The following is a 20,365-nucleotide window of genomic DNA, read 5'->3' as shown; positions in this document are numbered from 1 at the left end:
CCTGAGCTACTCTCAAAAAAAAAACAAAAACAAAAACAAAAACAAAAACGGATAGCAAGGCCAGTGTGGTGGGACATGCCTTTAATCCCAGCACTTGGGAGGCAGATGCATGTATGTGATGGCACTCTGTCAATTGAGGCCACCTTGGTCTACATAGTGAGGTCCATGCTAGTCAGAGCTGTTTTGTGAGACTTGAGAGAGGAAGGAGGGTGGAGGGTGGAGGGGGATATCCTATGTAGAAGGATTGCCCTTTCTAAGTCAAGACATTGTGAACTCACACCTCACCAACTCCCGAGATTGTTAACGGTATAGGCAGCCTAGCCACTGTCTCCATAGTGTTTTGTATCCTCTGGCTTCTGGGTGGGCTTGGACACCTGTATTTTTATCTGGACTCTCATCCCTGACCCCTCAGGCGATATTGAGGCAGTGGGCCATGGACCACCCTGTGAGAGAATAATGTGTTGAGCTGGGAACATGTTAGTTCCTCTTCCTGCTGGGAGCCTGAGTATCGGCAGAATGCTGACCATCTGGGCTTTGGAGATTTCCATTTTTATTACATTTCAATCTTCGCTTGGTTCCCTAGGCCCCAGCACAGGCCTGTTGTTGCTTTAGGATCTCCGGGGCCCAGAAGCATCATACTTGAAAATCCCACAGTGGGTTCCAGTATGCATTCTGGGTTGGGAACCGTGAGGCTAGCAGGATGGGATTAAATGGCTGTCTGGGTAGGGTAGTATCCGATGCAGGTACTAGAGACCCAGCCATCTGTCAGTTACCTAGGAGGTCTGCTCTGGTCTCCTCTCTCCTCTGCTTGTTCATCTTTAACCTTGCTTCTGCATCCGGAGATAGCCCTCTGGAGAGGGGCCTTCTCATCCTCCAGGTGTGGGAACCTCTGCCTAGGTGGTAATGAGGCTGTGCCACGGATGAGTTCTTTGGTTTTTTTTAAATTACATTTTCTAAAAACTTGTTTTGTGTATGTTGTGTGTATTTGTGGGCACACACATGCCCCAGCATACATGTAGGTTCCATCAGAACCTGTCCACTCCTTCCTTTCTTTACACATCCCAGGGATTGAGCTGTGAGCCTTGGCTCCAGACACCCTTAGCCACGGAACCCTCTTGCTAGCCTGAGTTCTTTTGTTTCTGCCTTAGCTGCAGATCCTGCGGCTGGGCTCATAACTACTACCTGGTGACAAAGTTGTACCTACAGTTCTGAGGACTCCCGGATCCCAGGCCATCGCAAAGAGCCTTGACATTCTCGCAATCTGTTGCCCTGTTCCAGGTCTGGAATTCCCCTGGGGACCTAAGCCCTTCCGGGAGGTCGTTGCAGGGCCCTTGCTTAGAAATAACGGGCAGTCACTGGAGAGCAGCAGCCTGGAGGGGTCTCACGTGGGAGTCTATTTCTCTGCACACTGGGTGAGTGTTTGGTCTCTCCTTGGTCTGGACTGAAGGAAGCAGGACTATCACTGCTGTGCCTGAGAGCTTGCCTTCCCGGGGTGGGGGACTCTGGCAGAAGTGCCCAGGCTGTGCCTTTCTTTGCTCATTGATGACAGTAAATGCTCATGCTATGAATGATGGTAACAGCAAGAAAACGACCTCTCGGGCCCAAGAGATGGCTCAGAGGTGAAGAGCACCAGCTGTTCTTCCCAAGGTCCGGAGTTCGATTCCCAGCAACCACACGGTGGCTCCCAACCATCTATATAATGAGATCTGGTGCCTTGTTATGGCCTGCAGGCATCCATGTAGGCCGAACACTGTACACATAATAAATAAATAAATCTTAGAAAAGAAAAAAGAAAACAACCTCTCCACAGCCGTTTCTCAGGCTCCCTACGGGGAGGTATCTCATTGTTACCTGCTGCGCACTGCCTAGGCTGGGCCGAGTCTCTGCCTACTGATTGCCATGAAGACGTGCAAGCTTACTTATCTCCTGTATGAACTGGACTTTGTGGTCCCTGCCCTCCCCTTCTCGCCTGGCCTCCCGTGGCCCGTGGCTGGAGGTAGCGAAGGCTCGTAACACGGCAGGGGGTCTTGTCTTTCAGTGTCCACCCTGCCGAAGCCTCACCCGAGTGCTGGTGGAATCCTACCGGAAGATCAAGGAAGCAGGCCAGAAGTTTGAGATCATCTTCGTCAGCGCAGACAGGTACTGTGTACCCCTGAAGTGTGAGCGCCACCGCTTTCCCAATGACGGCTTAGACCCGTTTCTTTCACCTCATATTTCTTCCTCAGTGTAGCCCACAGAGAAGGGCTGGGGAAGACAGATCTGGGATATTAACAGAGGTAAACCTCGCTGCAAACACTGAGGCCCATTTCAGTCCAGGTGGTGGTCAGCTGAAATCAAGATGCAGTTTTGGTTCGGCTCTCGAGATTGTGAAGGGGAAATCTAGGGTGGAGGGTGGAAGCGAACTGGAGGCTAGCACAGTGCTGACGGTTTTGCTTGGATATGTATTCATTTTCTTCAATCTGGTCACGAACTCTGTCTAAGACTCCTGTAATGCACATGGATAAGAAATCACACAAGCTGGGCAGTGGTGGTACACGACTTTAATCCCAGCACTCTGGGAGGCAAAGGCAGGCGGATCTCTGAATCTGAGTCCAGCCTGGTCTACAAAGCGCATTTCAGGACAGTCAGGGCTACACAGAGAGACCCTGTCTAGACAAACCAGAAGAAAGCAAGAAAGGGGCTGAAGAGATGGCTCAGTGGTTAAGAGTAATGGTGATTCTTTTAGAGAACCCGGGTTCGGTTCCCAGTGCCTACATGGCTGCTCACAACTGTCAGTAACTTCAGTTCCAGGGGATCTGATATCCTCACATAGACACACGTGCAGGCAAAAGGCCGATGTACATAAAAAAAAGAAAGAAAGAAAAGAAAAGAAAGGAAGGAAAGCAAGAAAGCAAGAACGAAAGGGAGGAAAAGAAAGAAAGAAGAGAAAGAAAGAAAGAGAGAAAGAGAGAGAGAGAAAAAAGAAAGAAATCACACAAGTGAGGATGTGGAGTTTTGTCCCAGAGCCTTGTCCTTTGGTCTCTGTTGTTTCTGCTTCCCGCCATTCCATTCATCAATCAGCAGTCTTCAGCTCAGAACCCCCAACCAAGACCAGACAGACACCAGGAGTTTCTGCTTCCTAAAGTCCTGGTCACAGAGGCTCTCAAGATGCCACCTTGTACTTCCTGTGCTGTTCATTGCCTCATGGTTCCACCCCACAGTTCCCAGTCTCAGAGCAAGGGACTAGAGACAAGCCTGGAGACATTTAAAGCTTTAAACTGCATCTCCTTTATTAAAACACAAATTCTAAACAAGTAAATTGCATCTGTTTTAGGTTTATAGTTCAATGAGCTTTGCCTCACGTGTTTATCCATGTCATTATTGTCATGTAGTCAATATACAGAACATTTCCATTACTCAGAAGGCTCCTTTTTGCCCTTCCTGGTCATTGCCCATGGCCATAGCTAGCCCTAATGTGCTTTCTATAACGTCAGTGTATTTACCTTCCCTGGCATTTCTCATATGTACAGTCATAGGTTCCGAGTTGATGGTTCTGTACACACACAGCCCCACATGCAAACTAGAAATCCACGGGGAGCACAATTGTGGTGTGTGTCCAGGCCTGTTATAAAAGTCAAATGTGTCAGGGCTGGAAAGATGGCTCGTGGTTAAGAACTTTCTCTGCTCCATCAGCGGACCAGAATTCAGATTCCAGCACCCATATCTATTGGGCAGCTCACAAACACCTATAACTCTAGTTCCAATGTCCCTTTCTGGCTATTTTGGGCCCCTGCACAGACACACACACAAACAAGTACACACACAAACAAGTACACACACATCAAATAAAATGAACCTTTTAAAAATCAAATGTGGCTGGGCGGTTGTGACGCATGCCTTTAATCCCAGCACTTGGGAGGCAGAGGCAGGCGGGTCTCTGTGAGTTTGAGGCCAGCCTGTTCTACAGAGTGAGATCCAGGAAAGGTGCAAAGCTACACAGAGAAACCCTGTCTTGAAAAACAAAAAATAAAATTTAAAAAAAAAAATCAAATGTGTCTGCACTGAGGATGAAGAATTGCACCTAGATTTAATTGGTGAGATGCCAAGGGGATGTGGGCGTGGTCTGGCTGCCATCCACCTTGTGGATGGAGTATTTGCTTCTTGGTGAACAGCAGAATGGGTAGAATATCAAACACCTGTATCTTGGTGTCTGCGGAGCTAGGTTAGGAACCTGAGGTTAGGAACCCCAACCCTGTAGGAACTGGTACAACTCGGTGATAGCGAGAAGGACCAAATAGAAATACACACAGGATAAAGACATTTTCTCCACATCTTTCTGTAGGTCAGAGGAGTCTTTCAAACAGTACTTTAGTGAGATGCCATGGCTCGCTGTCCCCTACACCGATGAGGCCCGACGGTCGCGTCTCAACCGACTGTATGGAATCCAAGGTAGGCATCCCAGGCCTGGACTCTGTGACCTGGATGGAGACCTGCCCGTCTGGGCTTCTGCATCCATGCCCTCCTTTTTAGCAGAGAAACAACATTTTTGAACCAAAGCACAGTGATGCAAGCCTGTAATCCTGGTATCTGGGGGATAAAGGCAGGTAGAGTGCCACTACCATGCTAGTCTAAGCTATATAGGGAGACTCTGTTTCAATAGGACCAAACCAACCAAGCAGACAATTTTAAAAATCACTTGGGCCGCCGGGCAGTGGTGGCGCACGCCTTTAATCCCAGCACTTGGGAGGCAGAGCTAGGTGGATTTCTGTGAGTTCGAGGCCAGCCTGGGCTACAGAGTGAGTTCCAGGAAAGACTCCAAAGCTACACAGAGAGACCCTGTCTCAAAGAAAAGAAAAAAATTACTTGGGTGTGCGTGCATGTGTGTGTATGTGTGCATGTGTGTATGTGTGTGCCTCTGTGTGCATGTGCATGTGTGTGCCTGTGTGTGTGTGTGTGTGTGTGTGTGTGTTTGTGCGTGCATGTGTTGCACTCATACTATCTTTCAGTTGAAGACATTTCATCAGAGCATTGATCATTGGATTTGCATTACAGTGTTGTCCAGAAATAAATAATACCACAGACACAAGCTAGATGCTTCCCTTCGCTAGATGAACACCTCCTTCCCATAGCCAAGTGGGTCTTTCGTGCATGCTTTGGTTCCATCCCCACACCGGAAAAACAAACAAATGTATGGGGCGGGGCTTGGACTTTTCCACCAATGGGATTCAGTCTCCTCGCTCTAAAAGTGACTCAGTTTTCTATTTAAAAGAGACATGTCTCTCTGTGACTGCTCGGTGGACAAGAGGCTTCCCCCAGCATCATAGTCCTCAAGGCCACCCATGGGCTCCCTAGCTTGTGACTAGAGGCCTTTCTCGAGGCGACAGACAAGATATACTGGTGGGCTGGTTGAGACCCAGGGCTTTCCTAAGGGTTAGGCTTTCCTGTTCTTCAGTGGCAGCCTCTTCTGATGACGATGGTCTTCCCATCTTTACCTGTGTTAGGGGTTCATCACTGTGACACAGTACCTCACAGACAACTTGAAGGAAGAAAGTTTACCCAGGGTCTCAACTTCAGAGGTGTGATGAGGAAGGTGTGGCTGAACCTCTCAGTTCACAGCCCCATGGTTCAGATGGCAGAGAAGGGGACGGTGACACTCTGCTGACTTGTGTGCCTTCTCCACTTTATTCTGTCCTGTATCCCATGGGATGGAGAATGAGTCTTCTCTTTCGGTTTGCCCTCCATAGAAACGCCCTGATAGATACACCGAGAGCTGTGGTCCCTGTCTCCCAGGTCATTCCAAACCCAGTCAGGTTGATGGTGAAGATTACTGTCACATGGCTTTAGCAATATAGGGACATCAAGTTTTCGAGAATTCCTGTTCCTCATATACAGCAGTGAGTCTGGATGAATAAATTTTTTAAAACATAATAATAATAAATTAAAAAAGAAGAAATCACACTTTATAGGGATTTATCCATAGGATAAATTATCTCATAGCACCATTTAGAAGCTTAGCATCTCAAGCAGGTGGTATATTTGACCTTTCATTTATATGTATTTATTACTTATTTTTAGGAGTTTTTTTTTTTTTTTTAAGTTTTATTGTATATTTGTGGGTATTTGCCTGTATGCATGTCTGGGCATCACACACGTGCTTGGTGCCTTCAGAGGCCAGAAGAAGGTGTCAGACTATGGAACCAGAGTTGCAGATGGTTGGGAATCACCGTGTGGGTTCTGGGAGTCAAATCCGGGTTCACTGCAATTACAGCCAGTGCTCTTAACCGCTGAGCTATCTCTCCAGCCCCTTGCTTATTTTGTTTTGAGACAAAGTCTCACTCTACAGCCTGGGCTGGACTGGAATTCACTATGTAACCCAGGCTGGCCTAGAACTCCTAGTAACCTTGCTACCTCAGCTTTCCAGTGCTGAGATTACAGACACAGGGCACACATCTTTATCAATTTATTTATTTGCTTTGAGTCAGGCTCTCATTATGTAGCTTTAGCTGGCCTGGAACTTGCTATGTAGACCAGGCTGGCCTCAAACTTGCAGTAATATTCCACTTGCTTCTGCCACTCAGATGCTGGGACCATAGTTCCGTGCTGCCATGCCATGCCATGCCAGGCTGGTGGAGTAGCTTACAGAGAAGTGTTAGGAGCATCTCTGAGCTATGCCCGGGCTCAGTTAGCGCCACCTGGGGAAGGGAGAGAGAGACTTGATCTGACCGTCACCTGGGCCCTCCCTATTGTCTTGACCTGAGTGAAAATATATAATGCAAAAGGAACGTGTTCTCTGAGTGTCTTGAGTCGGGCCCCTACACCAGAGATTTTCCTCCAGAGTGGCCTTACCAAATGCTGACAGTTAGGTGCGGTGTCACAGGGAGTGAGGCACCCCTATCACAGGGTAGCTGTGCCCCAAGTCTTAACAAGGTCGCCCTAAGCTAGATGGACCCAAGTTTGGCAGCTGCCAGTGGCCTGGTCACTGGCTCCCTTTAGATGCCTTGGACTCAGCCCTGGGTTTATGCGAAGCTGTCGTCATCGTGGGGCCACCCTGGCTCACTGCGGATCTGGCATTTGGCTTTCGTCCATCTCCTTTGTCTCCCTGAAAGAGCTGGGTCCCCCATAGGCCTCCCTGCTCCCAGTACTCTGTGCAGACGGGGGAATTTGGGGCCCTATAAGCTGTTTAAAAATGCCTTTCTAAGGGAACCATTTAGACACACTTGGCCAAAGGCAAATCTCATTAGCCATTGTCTCAGTAACCCCGGGCTGCGGAGAGTATTGCAGGACACCGTGTTCTTCTGCAGGGAGGCTTAGCGGCCCTTCTGTCCTGGGTGAGGGACCCGGACGCTTTTGTCCTCTCTCTCTCTCCTTCATCTCCAGCCTGTGGGAGGGCAGGAGCTGGCTCTGGCTGGGTGGTTGTAATGTAGAGCCTTGCTGTCCCCAACAGAAAGCTTTCTGTTTCTCTTTCCCCCTTGCTCAATCCATCTCTCACTCTTTCTTCTCTTCCAGTCCCTGTTTTCCCCCTCTCCCATTTCCCATTTCCCTCCTCCCCTCTCTGCCCCTTCCTTTGCCCTCTTCCTTACTTCCCTCAGAAAATGGATTTAAAGCATTCTGTAAACATAAAACTGGCATTTTCAGAGCTCTGCCTTTTCAATCAGTAGAGGGCAAGTGGCCGATGCTGGCGAGTTTTTGTTTTGTTTTGTTTTTTTGGTAGATAAATCTTCGTATTCAAAGGGCTGGCACCTCTGTGTAGAGCTGTCTGTCTGCTGGCGGAGGGCGGCCGGGGCAGCCTGGGAATCCACCGAGTGGCCTTGGTGTTCTGTTTTGTTTGTTGCATTTAATTGTGAGCACATAAAAAGAAAAAAAAAAGAGAGATAGAGGAGAGAACAGAGGATAATGCAATAAACACCCATACTACACCAAGAAGACTTTGTTCAGATATTTAGAATAGAACCCAGGTCCAGTGTCCATTCCTCAGCACACCCAACTGTCAAAAGAAAAAAAAAGAAAGAAAGAAAAAAAAAACGAGGGGAAGGACGAGCAGAGAAGCATTACAAACAAAGACAAGGCCCCGCGCGCCTGCTTTCCTTCCCCCCGGGAATCACCACCATATATCTGCTCACTCATAGCCTCCTTGGCTGCTTCCGCATTTCCCTGCATGCATATGAACCCATGAATAATGTAACGTTTCCTTGGTGCGTCTTTTGGAAGCATACTTTAAATGCTGTCATAGTGTAATTCTCCAACTTGATTTTTTTTTTCACTTCCATTATGGTTTTGAAATGTGTCCCCACTAATACTCATGTCTAGTCGGTTTATCTTCAGGCCTGGGAAGTGCTGCGCTGGTTAACGGTGCTGACTGACTGGTCTGCTCCCGTGCGGGCGGGCAGTTTGACTGTGCCAGCTGGCCGATCTGCCTCACTGATGATTGACAGCTGGTCTCTGAACTTAGAGACCATAGGCTCTCGGTGCAGACTGGGCAGCTTTTGCATCTTCTGACCAGGTCCGCGTTGGTCCAGGCCCATCTCTCTGACCTGGATTGAGTCTTTTCTGAGCTTCGCCACCTAAGCCAGCTCCTTCTGCCTGCTCCTTCCCACAAGCGAGCTTTTGGGGGTGGGGGCATCAGGAGGAGAGAGAGCTGACGAGTGGAACTGCCTGCTGGTCTTGCCAAGGTTTGGTTTGGGTTGTCATCTCCATGCCAGCCCTGCTGCCCTTCAGTTCTGATACTCATTTTAAACATAAAAGTTGACAGATCCCATCGCTTGGAATTCAAACTTAACCCATATCTGCTCTGTGCTCCTCTCTGTCTCTCTCTATAACTGTTCCCGATGTTCTGAGTCCCTTTGCTCGCTGCTCACATCCTTACACACAGCTGTGATGGTCTTGTTCCTGTAGCACTGTGCCGTCTGAGTTCTTCTCTCAGCAGTGTATCGCAACCCTTTCCAGTTGGCCGCACCCTCCCTGGTGGCCATTTTCACTGTCTCTCAGTGTCGTGCCCTGCAGTGTGCCCCAGCTCACACTTCCTTTTTCTCCGGTTTCTCCTCCTGCTCCCATCAGCCTTTGGGGTCTGGCAGCACCTTGGGATGCTGCCATCCAGATGCAGACAGAGCTAGGTGCTACTCCTCCTGGCTCCTTTCTTCCTCAAGTTCCTGGACCACTTCAGGCTCTTTGTCCCACCTCCAGCCTCCCATCCCCACAAAACCGTTTCCTTAGCAACAGAGAAAGAAGCAGACTAAACTGTAGGGTGGACTCTGTGCATTGTCTTGAGGTTGTTCTGAACACCAGTGGGTCTCCCTAGAAGGAAGGTGCAGACCTTGTTCTTCTCTGTGCTCTGAGGGGGATAGCGGAAGGGACTCGGCACGGATGGGTACGCCAGCTCCCTAGAGCTGAAGGCTTAGGCCGAGTCCTCCTTGGGAATGGGAGTGTATATGCCCTGAGCTCGCAAGGTAAGCTTGGGATGCTGCTGGCGTGAGAGCGCTGCAGGCCCTCTTGCTGGGCGGGCATTGCTGTTGCTGGGACTCTTACTCATCTCTCCCGTTCCATAGCTAACATTCTCCACCCTGGCTTGAGGTTTCTGCTTCTCTACTACACGGCTCCCACCCTCTGTGCCTCTGCCTTCCCAGGGAGGACTTTTTAAAACATGAGTGGATTTATAATATTTGCTATTACTTATGGAACACTTACAGTATCCCCAGGACTCTGCTGAAACATTTTACATTTCCATTTTTTTTTATTCCTCCCCATAATCAAGTAAGATAGAATCTGACATCCCCACTTGGCAGCTTTTGGAAATGAGGCTGAAAGAAGTTAAGGGACCGCGGGATCTTCCTTACAACTCCCCCCCCCCCCCCCCCCCCCCCCGCCGTCCCAGCTGGCTTTGCTGGGAAACAAGCCTGGGCCAAGAGCGGTACTGTCTCCATGTTCCCACAAGAAGCCCCTCCCCTCGCTGGTGTGGAAGGTATTCTGCATGACTGCACTGACGAGAAATTTGCTGTTCCCTTGACGTTTCCTGAGGCTTCGCCCTGTTTTCTCTAAAGTACTGACTTGGGAAAGCCTGCTTCAGGGACTGAGTGCCCAGGAGGGGAAGACGGGGTGCTGACACCCTCAACGCTGGCCACTGCTCTGGGGAGGGAAGAAGAGAGAGCAAAGTAGCTTAGGGAACTGTGGCTCTAAGAACCTCCCTGGCCCAACCCAGGTGCTGGGAGGAGTCCTTGGCAAAGGCCATGTCCTGGAAACAGAGCCACAGCTCTCCCAGCGGGCAGGCCAAGGCTCCTGTCCGGATCATTGGGACTGGCCGGGTGGTCTTGTAGTGGTCGCCACAGCCTGTGAGAACGATGAACGAGGGGGCAGCTATGCTGTGCCAACTGCAGAGGCAAACCCCCCTTCCCTCTGCCAGCCCTCTGACCCAGCAGGAGAGTCCACCCTGAGAGGGATCTGAGGTCAAACCCAAGGTCACCTGAAGGGAAAGCTGGACACAGAGGAGAACATGGAGCCCAGGCACCCTCCAGGGCCTCTCCAGTTCCAGGTCTGATTGGGTGTGTTCCATGCACTGTGCTCACATCCCTGACACTGCCCTGTCCCTGTGGACCTCACGGCCTTGAGTTCCTAGACCTGAGCTTTGGTGCTCAAAGCACCAGAGCTAAGAGAGGACTTTTTAGTTTTTCAGAGCTAAGGGGATGGAGCGGAGAGAGCCTGGCCAGAGGATCTGTGCCTCCGTGGACTCAGCGGTGGGCTCTGGGGCTGCCAGCCTGAGTCCTTGCCCTCCTGCTCTGGTCCCCACAGGACAAAGAGAGCAACAAATAAATCCCCTCGCAGTGATTGATGGCTAGACAAAGGAAGCAGGCTTCCCTCGCAAGCTCGTCCTCCCTTCCCTTCCTAGAGCTCTGTGCCTGTCTGTCCTTCCTCGACCAGCTCTGCATCCCGAGTCCAGGCTAAAAACAGGTCCACTGCCTGTGTCCAGTCACAGCAGTGGGTGGGCTCTGGTTTACCCAGTGCTCAGAACTGCCCAGTCTCAGAAATACCAGTCCAGATGAAAGACCTGTGCCAAGGCTGTTTAGAGATGGGGACGTGGCAGTGGGGGTCACTCGTGTCCCAGGCTGCCCTGTGTGGCCTTCAGCCCCAAGCTTTCTTTGGGCTACCGACTCTTAAGTCCTGTGTGTGGAGACACAGCCAACGTCAGTCCAGGTCTCCGGGGGAGAGGCATCCATTAAGACAACTTCCCAGGACTCCTGTTCAAGACTTAAAAGTCCACAGGAGTCGGGGGTGGGCACAGAAGCGGGGTTCTCTTCACCTGTTCCTTGTCACGCCCATCCAGCTACTTCTTCTAATAGATGTGAACCAAATGGATTCGTTTATTCCTTTTGAAGATAGGCCCGCCACGGTGTGCCCACTGGGCCCACAGCCACAGCAGGTTACAAAGCACTGGGGACATACTTCTGGTACCTCGCTGTACCCCCCACGGAGAAGTAAAATGTCAGTGGAGCAAATTACTGACCAAATACTTCAGAGCCTATAAATATTAAATTGCTCTGGCTTTCATATAGAATTCAGGCTCTGGTCTGCCCCCAAGGGGAAGTACCTGGAGAGCTCTACCCGGGGAGGGGACCAGCTACCAGAGGAGAGACAAGTGTCCCCAAAGGTCAGGGCAGAGGCAGACTCTGTGTGAGTGGCAGCCCTGGCCAGCAGAGAAGCAGTGGGGAGCGGGGTACAAGGAGCAAGGAGGTGGCAAGCCCAGATGCAGCTATAAACCCGGTTAGGATCCCCCCACCCCCTTGTTCATTTGGGGATTTATAGGTGAGTGCGTGTGCTCCTCCGGCAAGCATTCTGTGTATCCTTACTCCAGGCCAGACTTGCGTGTCCTGCTCCTTCTGGGGACTGCTCCTCTTAGAGAGTGTTGGCTTCTCCACAGGCAGCAGGGCTGTGGCTGGAGATGGAGAGCGCCCAAGGCCTGCACTGGCTCAGCTGTCCTCTGCCTCCCTAATTTGTGCTGCGGGCCTGAACCAGGCTCCTCCCTTTCCTGTACATCCCTGCTCACTGGGGCTGTGCTCCTTGGTGCTTGCTCTGGGGGTGGCCTTGGTGGCTGTGTTAGGACTCTGCTCATATCTACTGTCTTGCTCTGTGTGTGTACCCATGCACTGTGAGGGAGGGTCTGTGGATGTCTTGATGCCACCTCTGTCTGCTTTAGACTCTGCCAGCTGGGGCAGCCTGCTGTACCTTTGGAGGTCTCTTTAGGGTGTGCCCACCACTGACTGATTGGCTGTACCTGTGGGCCAAGACCCTAGGCCCAGGTGTGTGTGTGTGTGCGTACCCTGTCTCCTGTGTTCTGTTCTCTAAGTTTATCGATAACTCAGTTGCTGTTGATGGAGCTGAAAAAGATGCGGACTCCAGCTCCCTCCCAGCATTACCTCCCAAGAACTCCAAGGCATAGGCTGGCTCAGCATTCCATGGAATGACTCCACACAAACCCAGAGCTGTTCTGTAGCTAGTCAACAACAACTGGGCTTAGTTTCAGCCCAGGGCTTCCTAGACTGCATATTCTCTCTCTCTCTCTCTCTCTCTCTCTCTCTCTCTCTCTCTCTCTCTCTCTCTCTCTCTCTCTTTTGTTTTTTTGAGACAGGGTTTCTCTGCATAGCTTTGAAGCCTTTCCTGGAACTTGATCTGTGGCCCAGGCTGGCCTCAAACTCACAGAGATCCGCCTGCCTCTGTCTGCCTCCCGGGTGCTGGGATTAAAGGCTTGCTCCACCACCGCCGGGCCTGGCCTGGATTCTTACTGTGACTCATGTGTGGGTGTCCCCAGTCTGGAGGACAGGCTCCACGCTGTCTCGGGATAGTGGCCGAGAGTTGCTCTGTCTTTCCTGCAGGCATCCCCACGCTCATCGTGCTGGACCCCCAGGGGGAGGTGATCACTCGGCAGGGCCGAGTGGAGGTGCTCAATGACGAGGACTGCCGGGAGTTCCCGTGGCACCCGAAGCCGGTGCTGGAGCTCTCCGACTCCAACGCCGTGCAGCTCAACGAAGGCCCCTGCCTCGTCCTCTTTGTAGGTACGGAGGGGGCCGAGGGGCCCTGGGGGACAGGTCAGAATGGACCGCTCCCGGGAGGTGGATATCCCTGCAGCCTCTTCCCGTCATTAGCCGTGCTGAGCTGGGGGCCTTTGTCTCCCCGGCAGCCTTGCTTTTGACCCCAATGATTTATTCATGACCATCCCCCTGTGGGCGGTGGTCTGGAGCAGCCACTGCTCAGCTTCCCCTCTGTGCTGCTTCTGCTGCCAGCTGGGCAAACAGGTCAGGCAGGAGGATGCCCCAGCCCCCCATGAACAGAACCTTTGTTGGGAAGGGAGAGGGGGATCGCTGGCAGGGCAGCTGCAGGGGGTGGGGCCCCCTCAGGCTAAGGCTCGTCCAGGGCTGCTCCTGCCACTCTCCTATGCGCTAATGAACAACTCCAGGAGGCCACTCACTAGAGCCCAGGTTCACGGGGTGGGGGGGTGCCCCTGCTCCTCCAACCCTTAGAAGCTGGGCCTCTCGGCCAAGGCCAAGTAGAAGGATAGAGAAGTATCTCTGCACTCTGATGGGGTGACTCAGGATGCTCTCTCACAGCCTATGGCCAAGAACTGCGGGCCTTTGCTGGTCACCTCCAACTGAACTGCTCTGTTAAGTCCATGGTTGGTATGGTCCCCACCGACTTCACGGAAGGCCTGGGGGGTAACACTCAGCACCCTGCTCCGTTCTCTGGGGTCTGGTTGTCGGGTCCCCAGCACGGGAGCTGCTAAGCAGACTCATCTGGTCTTGGGTAGGAAGGCCTGCTGGAGCTAAGCAGCCTTGAGGAATATTGGCTGTGGGCTGTGGGCTGTGGAAGCTGTGGAGCCCGCTGGGGGTCCTCACACCCCCATCCTGGAGCCCATTTGGAAAGAGCTCTGAACGCGCAGTTCTTTTGGTCTTTTGGTCTTCTCCAAAGATGTGGAAACAAAGTCCCAGCGAGGCAAACAAGCTGGGTAGCATCTCAAAGTGAATTAGACAGGGGTTGGGGGTGGGGGGGGGGTTGTCCCCAGTGTTAGTCTGCGCACCGTTAGCCTCTTGGGCAGCATGGCGTTTCTGGGTAGACGCCTGCCCTCTCTCTGCTTTTACCATTTGAGGCTGTTGCACTGGCTCTGGACCACAGGCTCCAGCAGCCTGAGCCTTGTGGGTGGTGTTCCTCGCGTTCTCCTGTGGACCCTCCCGGGCAGGTCTGGCTACCAGTCGTGGAGATGGCTTTGTACCAACTGTGGCGTCCCATCGCCACCAGAGGGGACCCCGGTGCTTGCTTCCCTGCGGCAGTCCCGGGTCTCGTCCTGTGACTGGGAGAAAAGCTACCAGGGCTCAGGTGTTGGTATGGAAGCAGCACAGCTTCCTGGATAGGTTTGTGACGGACTCCATGACAAGGTCTGCATGCCGACGGGTGGGCTTAGACCTGTTCACAGGGCCTAGCTGTGCCTGATAAGCCCGGCGCGGCGCAGGCCCAGCCCTCAGGTTGTCCCGGGTTACTACTTGTCCTTTGTCGTCTCCTCCCATGTCACAGATTCTGAGGACGATGGAGAGTCTGAGGCAGCCAAACAGCTGATCCAGCCAATAGCTGAGAAAATCATTGCCAAGTACAAAGCCAAAGAAGAGGAGGCCCCGCTGTTGTTCTTTGTGGCCGGGGAGGTGAGTACAGAGAACGGGCCCGGTCCCCGGGCAGGGCCGACCGACAGCGGGACTTTCAGGACATGAGTAATCTTGGCTTCCAGAGGTTTGAAGGAACCTCTGGGTCTGAGCTGATTGTGCCGCATACAGATGTAGGAGGAAAGGTGTGTCCTTAGTCATCAAAGAACATTTCCTATCCCCGCTCTCTCCCGCCCTTCCTTCTCACTCAGCGGCCTCAGCGGAACATTAGGAAACCCTCCCAGGGCTGTTCCCCACGCACGGCCTGCCGGGAGAGCAGTGTCGCAAACATCAGTCAGCCACCCTCACTCCCATGCATGGTGCTGGGGTCAGAATCGGCCCCAGTGCTTTGCAGAGCGTCAGCTTGCCTAGTCCCACTGCACCAGCCTGCAACCTGGGCTTAGCCATGCCAGGGATCCTGGCTTAGGACGCAGCTGGGACCGGAGGTCACTCCACGCCGCTAAAGGGGCTTGAGGAGGTTGGAAGTTGCTGCTGTTCCCCCGGCTCTTGCACCCAAGGGCAGAGTCCTGGAAAGCCCTCCCTGTGCCAGACTGAGCAAGGGACTTTGCCAGGGTCAGAGAATGGGTCCTCAGAGTAGAGACTCCCTGTGCAGGCAGGTGCCTGGCCACCCTGGAGCTGGGGAGCTTGCGTCCTACAGGCACCCGTGTTCTGCAAGATGGCGGTGGTCAGCTGCGCAGGCGCTCTTCCGGCAACTTGTGCACATGCTCATTGCTTCTCTACCCCACCCCGGCACCCCTCTGAGGCTTACATCAACCGACTCTGGGAGGCCACCCCCGCAGCCCCTCCTGCACAGGTCTGAGCCCTCAGTTGGTCAGAGGCTGTACACTGTGTCTCGATCCCAGCAGAAGCCCAGGAGACAGACAGAAGCCAGACACCCTAAGCCACCCATTCATCAGCTCCTCAATAGCCGCCCCTGGCTGCCCTGCTGGGCCCCTTGCCGGCAGCTCCCGTGGCCCTGCTCGGCCCTGGGGTGGAGGGAACAAAGAGGGTTCACAGGCTCCTGCCCGGGGGGGTGGGGGGGTGAGGGGTGGGGGGGTTCCCAGCCGCGCCATACAAAGCACAGCCAGACTGCTCTGCATGGATTAAACTCTAACCCCTGGAGAATGGCTCCTAAGAAAAGATGGGTGCAGGAGAGAAAGGGCCGGGCTGGGGGCAGGGCAGGGATTCAGGGGGGCCCAGCTGAAAAGCTTTTGAGGGTTTTCTGGACCCGAGGCGCCTCGCCAGGAACTTCACCTGCTCGTCTCCCTCCTACCCCGCCTCTCTGACAGGAACGTAGACTTACTACCGTGTTTCATAGAGGAGGAGAGTGAAGGATGGACTCTGCCTAGGCAGGGCTGGGAGCGCAGAGGACTGGTTTCCTCTCATAGCATCCCGGGCAGTAGCGATAGGGCCTGGGCTCCATGGTGTCCCTTGCCAAGGCCACACGGAAAGTAGTAGCAGAGAAAGAACTGCTGAGGTTGCTGTGACTCCAGGGGCAGGGCCCTTCTGCTTCTGACAGATGGGCCAGTTCATGCCTAGAAGGACAAGTACTGGGGACATTGTCCATGGATCAGAAAGCTAGGCAGAGACTCCTGTGTCGTCCATTGCTCCACCCAGGCTCTCGTCTTGGCAGCTGACTCGGCCCAGCCCTCTGTTCTTCTGCAAGATAACCTGGAGCAGGGTGAGAGTTGGGGGCGCGGGACAGGGAGATGGACCATGGACATCAATTAACTGAGCCCAGCACTGTGGCCCAGGGCTAGGAGAGTCCCAGAGGTGTTGTTTTTCTGTCCCAATCCTGTCCCTCGGGATAAGAAGTGGTTAATCTGAAGTCTTCATGGACATTAAAATTCATCTCTCTCTGGTTTGCTCAGAGGGAGCCAGAGGAGGTACTGGGGCTCTTGGCTTGGTCCAAGCCTCCTAAAGGGGTAGGTAAGATGAATAGTATTTGTCCAGGTGCTTCCCTCTTTATCATGAGGGGTTTTTATTAACCCGTGAGGGCTGAATCTGGTGATCAGTACCCAAGATGTGGGAACACGTGGCCTTACCAGGAGGCACATGCTATTTTATGAGGAAAGATGCCACTGATAGCCCTCCTTAGTGTCTGGGCGTGGAATGGATTTTGTCTGAGGAACCAGTGAGCTTAGGTTTTATGCCTCCTGTTCACCCCCATTGAAGGCCAGGAAGACCCCAAGTCCTTTCTCTGCAGGGCTACTCAAAATATTTCATTAGAGGGGCTGGAGAGATGGCGCAGTGGCTAACAGCACTGGTTGCTCTTCTAAAGGACTTAAGTTCAATTCCCAGCACCCACCTGGCAGCTCACAACTGTCTGTAACTCCAGTTCCAGGGGATCTGACACCCTCACACAGACTACATGCAGGCAAGACACCAGTGAATATAAAATAAAAATAAATAAATTAAAAAAAAGAATATAGTCTTTAAATTTTTTTCATTAGAATTAGAATATTATATATTGTATAGTGTGAAGTACCGTTATCTACTAACTGTGGTCTGAAGCATGAAAGGTCACCTCAAATAGTTGCTTCTCTATAAAAGCTTTTCCTTTGTCAGGCAGTGTTGGCACACTCCTTTAATCCCAGCACTCAGTAGGCAGAGGCAGGTGGATCTCTGTGAGTTCGAGGCCAGCCTGGTCTACAAATCGAGTTCCAAGATAGCCAGAGCTGCAACACAGAGAAACCCTGTCTGAAAAAACAAAAACAAACAAACAAAAAAAAAGCGTTTCCTTGTCTTGTGTTTGCCTGGTTGGATGAGGGGTATCTGTTCCCAGGGAACTCACCTGGACAGCATCTGGGGATACATGGCAAATCCCTGCCTTCCTTCTCAGACAAATGCAGTGAAGTTTCCAGGCTGGCTAGGCACCGCTGTCTTCCTTCCACATAGGGTACAGGAGACAGTAAGCTGTTTGTTGTTGTTTTTTTTTTTAAAAACATCCCAGAGTTGAAATCCTGACTGGCCTCAGGTAATCCACAGTGGAGCTGCAAAGAACTGAGAGCTGATTGCAAACCCAAGCAATTAGGACTTGATAATCTTAAGAAGCAGAGGGCATGTTAAAGCTGCTTTTGCGCAGGCGGATCTCTGTGAGTTCGAGGCCAGCCTGGGCTACCAAGTGAGCTCCAGGAAAGGCGCAAAGCTACACAGAGAAACCCTGTCTCAAAAAAAAAAAAAAAAGCTGCTTTTGCGCTCATGAAGAAAGGTAGCTTGCCTCCTGGGTTGGGGGATGCAGGAAATTGAATGGCCCTCTCCCTAAGGCTGGGTGGAGTCTTTATCCTTCCGGTAGGAGCCCATCACTCCAGGATGCTGGCGCTGTCCCTTTCTCATGCTCTCTGGAGACTGGGTTCAGAAGACTCCTGTTAAAACTTACTGGTTTTTGGGAGCTGGAGAGATGGCTCAGAGGTTAAGAGCACTGGCTGTCCTTTCGGAGGTCATGAGTTCAATTCCCAGCAACCACATGGTGGCTCACAACCATCTATAATGAGACCTGGTGCCCTCTTCTGGTGTGCAGACAGAACACCAAAATAAATAAATAATAAATAAATAAATATATCTTAAAAAAAACTTACTGGTTTTCTTGCCCCTCTGGTGACTTCCAGGATGACATGACCGACTCCCTGCGAGATTACACCAACCTGCCTGAGGCCGCACCTTTACTCACCATTCTGGACATGTCAGCCCGGGCCAAGTACGTGATGGATGTAGAAGAGATCACCCCAGCCATTGTGGAGACTTTTGTGAATGACTTCCTAGCAGAAAAGCTCAAACCAGAGCCCATCTAGTGGGCTCTGGCCTCCTGAGACAGTATTTAAGACTCAGTCTTCTCCCCTTCCTTCCCTCTGCCCTTGGACTTTTCCAGTGTGTCCTGAGTCACACAACCCAAGTGTCCAACCTCTGTGGTGCCTTGTTTCTGCATTAACAACTCAGCCAGCACCCAAGGGTGCACCTCCTCACAGCGGCAGCAGAACCCACTGTGTCTGGAGACTGCTTGGAATGTGTGAGGCTGGCATGACCAGCTGGCACCGGGACTGCCACGCTCTCCTGGTCACTAGGTCTTGGTGAAGGGCCTTCCAGGGTCTTCTGCAGAGTGAGCAAGCAGGGACAATGGATTGGGGCCCTGACTCTGGGGTCAGAACACATACCCCAAACCAGAGTTCCTGTGACATTCATACCTATGGGATTTACAGAGGAAGGACCATGGCCTCCGGACATCAGCTGAAAGCCGTTGGTGAAAACATGCTTTGGAAGGACATATTCTTTCTTGGTCTGAGGGAAAAACAGCATATCAGTGGGTTCTTGGGCTGGGGACCTTCAAATCTATAAGGAAACTTGTGGGTGTTTGTTTGGTGGGAAAATGAATAGCCGCGCTAACAGTTCCTAGAGTGCTTACTGTGTGATTAGTTTCTTGATCTCTGTCTTTCTTCCTTGCTCTTGTCCATCCCCACGTTTCTGCCCATACAGACAGCCCCCACTGGCTTGGAATTTTAGTAATGAATTCTCCCCCTTGGACATCTTCCCAAGACAGCCCTGAGTTCGGGAGAAGTGCCTCCAGCTGCCAGGGCCCTCTCTGTGGGCTGGTTCTGTGCCCGAGGCCACTGGACCTCTGCAGAGGCACCTGCAGCTCCTTCCTATTCCATTTTCTTTTCAACTTGGATCCAAAAGGCAATGAGAATTTTCTTTTCCCCAGGAACTTGCAGAAGGGGCTGTGTGCTAGTGGAGTGAGGACAGAGGGCATGTCAGCTGGAGTCGGCCCTGACCTCCTGTGCTCAGCCCAGGTAGCTGAACTGACCGCAAGAAGGGAAGTGCCAGCTACACGATCGATCTTAGGATCTGGGCTTTGGCCTAGAGAGTCCCGGGAGTTCAGTCTGTCACAGTTGGGTGCTGGGGCTTTCAAAGCGCCTGGACCTCACCCTCAGCCCCCCTCAACACTTTGGCAGCCCACGCCGTTTATTTTGCAAAACCCAGCCATCTTCCCCCGACAAGCTATTGGCACTGTTGCTCCTTGCTGAATTGGATTGTCGATGTGTAGGTCAGAGGTACAACATTAGTTGGAACTTAGTCTATTGGATGCTGCCAGCCTGAAATGCAATCACCTAGAAAGAAATAAAGCAGGCCTCTCTGGACCTCATCCTTCACGGCCGTTCTTCCTGTCCTTAATGATGAGTCTTTTTTCACTTGAGTGCTCTATTTGGGATGGGGAGGGGGAATGTGCTAGAACCTTCAGGAATCTAATGGACTGGGGCTGGGGACAGAGTTTGGTGTTAGGATGCTTGTCAAGCATGCATAATGCCCTGACTTCAATACACACACACACACACACACAAACACACACACACACACACACACACACACACACACACACACACCCCTCTTAAACATAAGCATGGCCATCTGTCTCTCTAATTGGTTTCTAGAAGGCAGGACGCTGATTGGAGGCTCAGTTCTCAGACTGAAGACCCTGTCATGCACTTTGCTGTGTCCTTCCTTACAGGGAAGCTGAGTGCTGACCCCTCCGAGGGGAGACGGGAATCACCATGGACCTCACTTCCAAGAGTAGGGCAAGGGATGAGATGCCCACACTTAGCTCTTTCCTAGGGTTAGGGGCTTTTCTGCTAGTGTCCCTGAGGGGGATGAGGAATAAGATGAACTCCCTCCCTTGGAAAATGAACAGGTTTCTGTCTGTGCCCTGTGTCCTGACTGCTTGGAAG

General features: G+C 52.1%; 1 protein-coding gene across 2 annotated transcripts in view; it reads left to right on the top strand.

Moving 5' to 3' along the window:
- Nxn (nucleoredoxin) overlaps positions 1-19,792 on the top strand; it is a 146,870-nt gene extending 127,078 nt beyond the window's left edge. For both annotated transcript variants that reach the window (XM_006977414.4, XM_042282418.2), the window contains exons 3-8: positions 1,279-1,412; positions 2,039-2,139; positions 4,322-4,428; positions 12,837-13,016; positions 14,527-14,651; positions 18,257-19,792. In XM_006977414.4, coding sequence (XP_006977476.2) covers positions 1,279-1,412; positions 2,039-2,139; positions 4,322-4,428; positions 12,837-13,016; positions 14,527-14,651; positions 18,257-18,439 — 830 coding nt within the window. In that variant the 3' untranslated portion in view covers positions 18,440-19,792. The remainder of the gene's footprint in view (positions 1-1,278; positions 1,413-2,038; positions 2,140-4,321; positions 4,429-12,836; positions 13,017-14,526; positions 14,652-18,256) is intronic.
- Positions 19,793-20,365: the final 573 nt, after the last annotated feature.

This window comes from Peromyscus maniculatus, chromosome 8 (assembly GCF_049852395.1).
Source record: "Peromyscus maniculatus bairdii isolate BWxNUB_F1_BW_parent chromosome 8, HU_Pman_BW_mat_3.1, whole genome shotgun sequence".
Lineage (NCBI taxonomy): Eukaryota > Metazoa > Chordata > Mammalia > Rodentia > Cricetidae > Peromyscus > Peromyscus maniculatus.
This window is presented reverse-complemented; position numbering and strand designations above follow the sequence as displayed.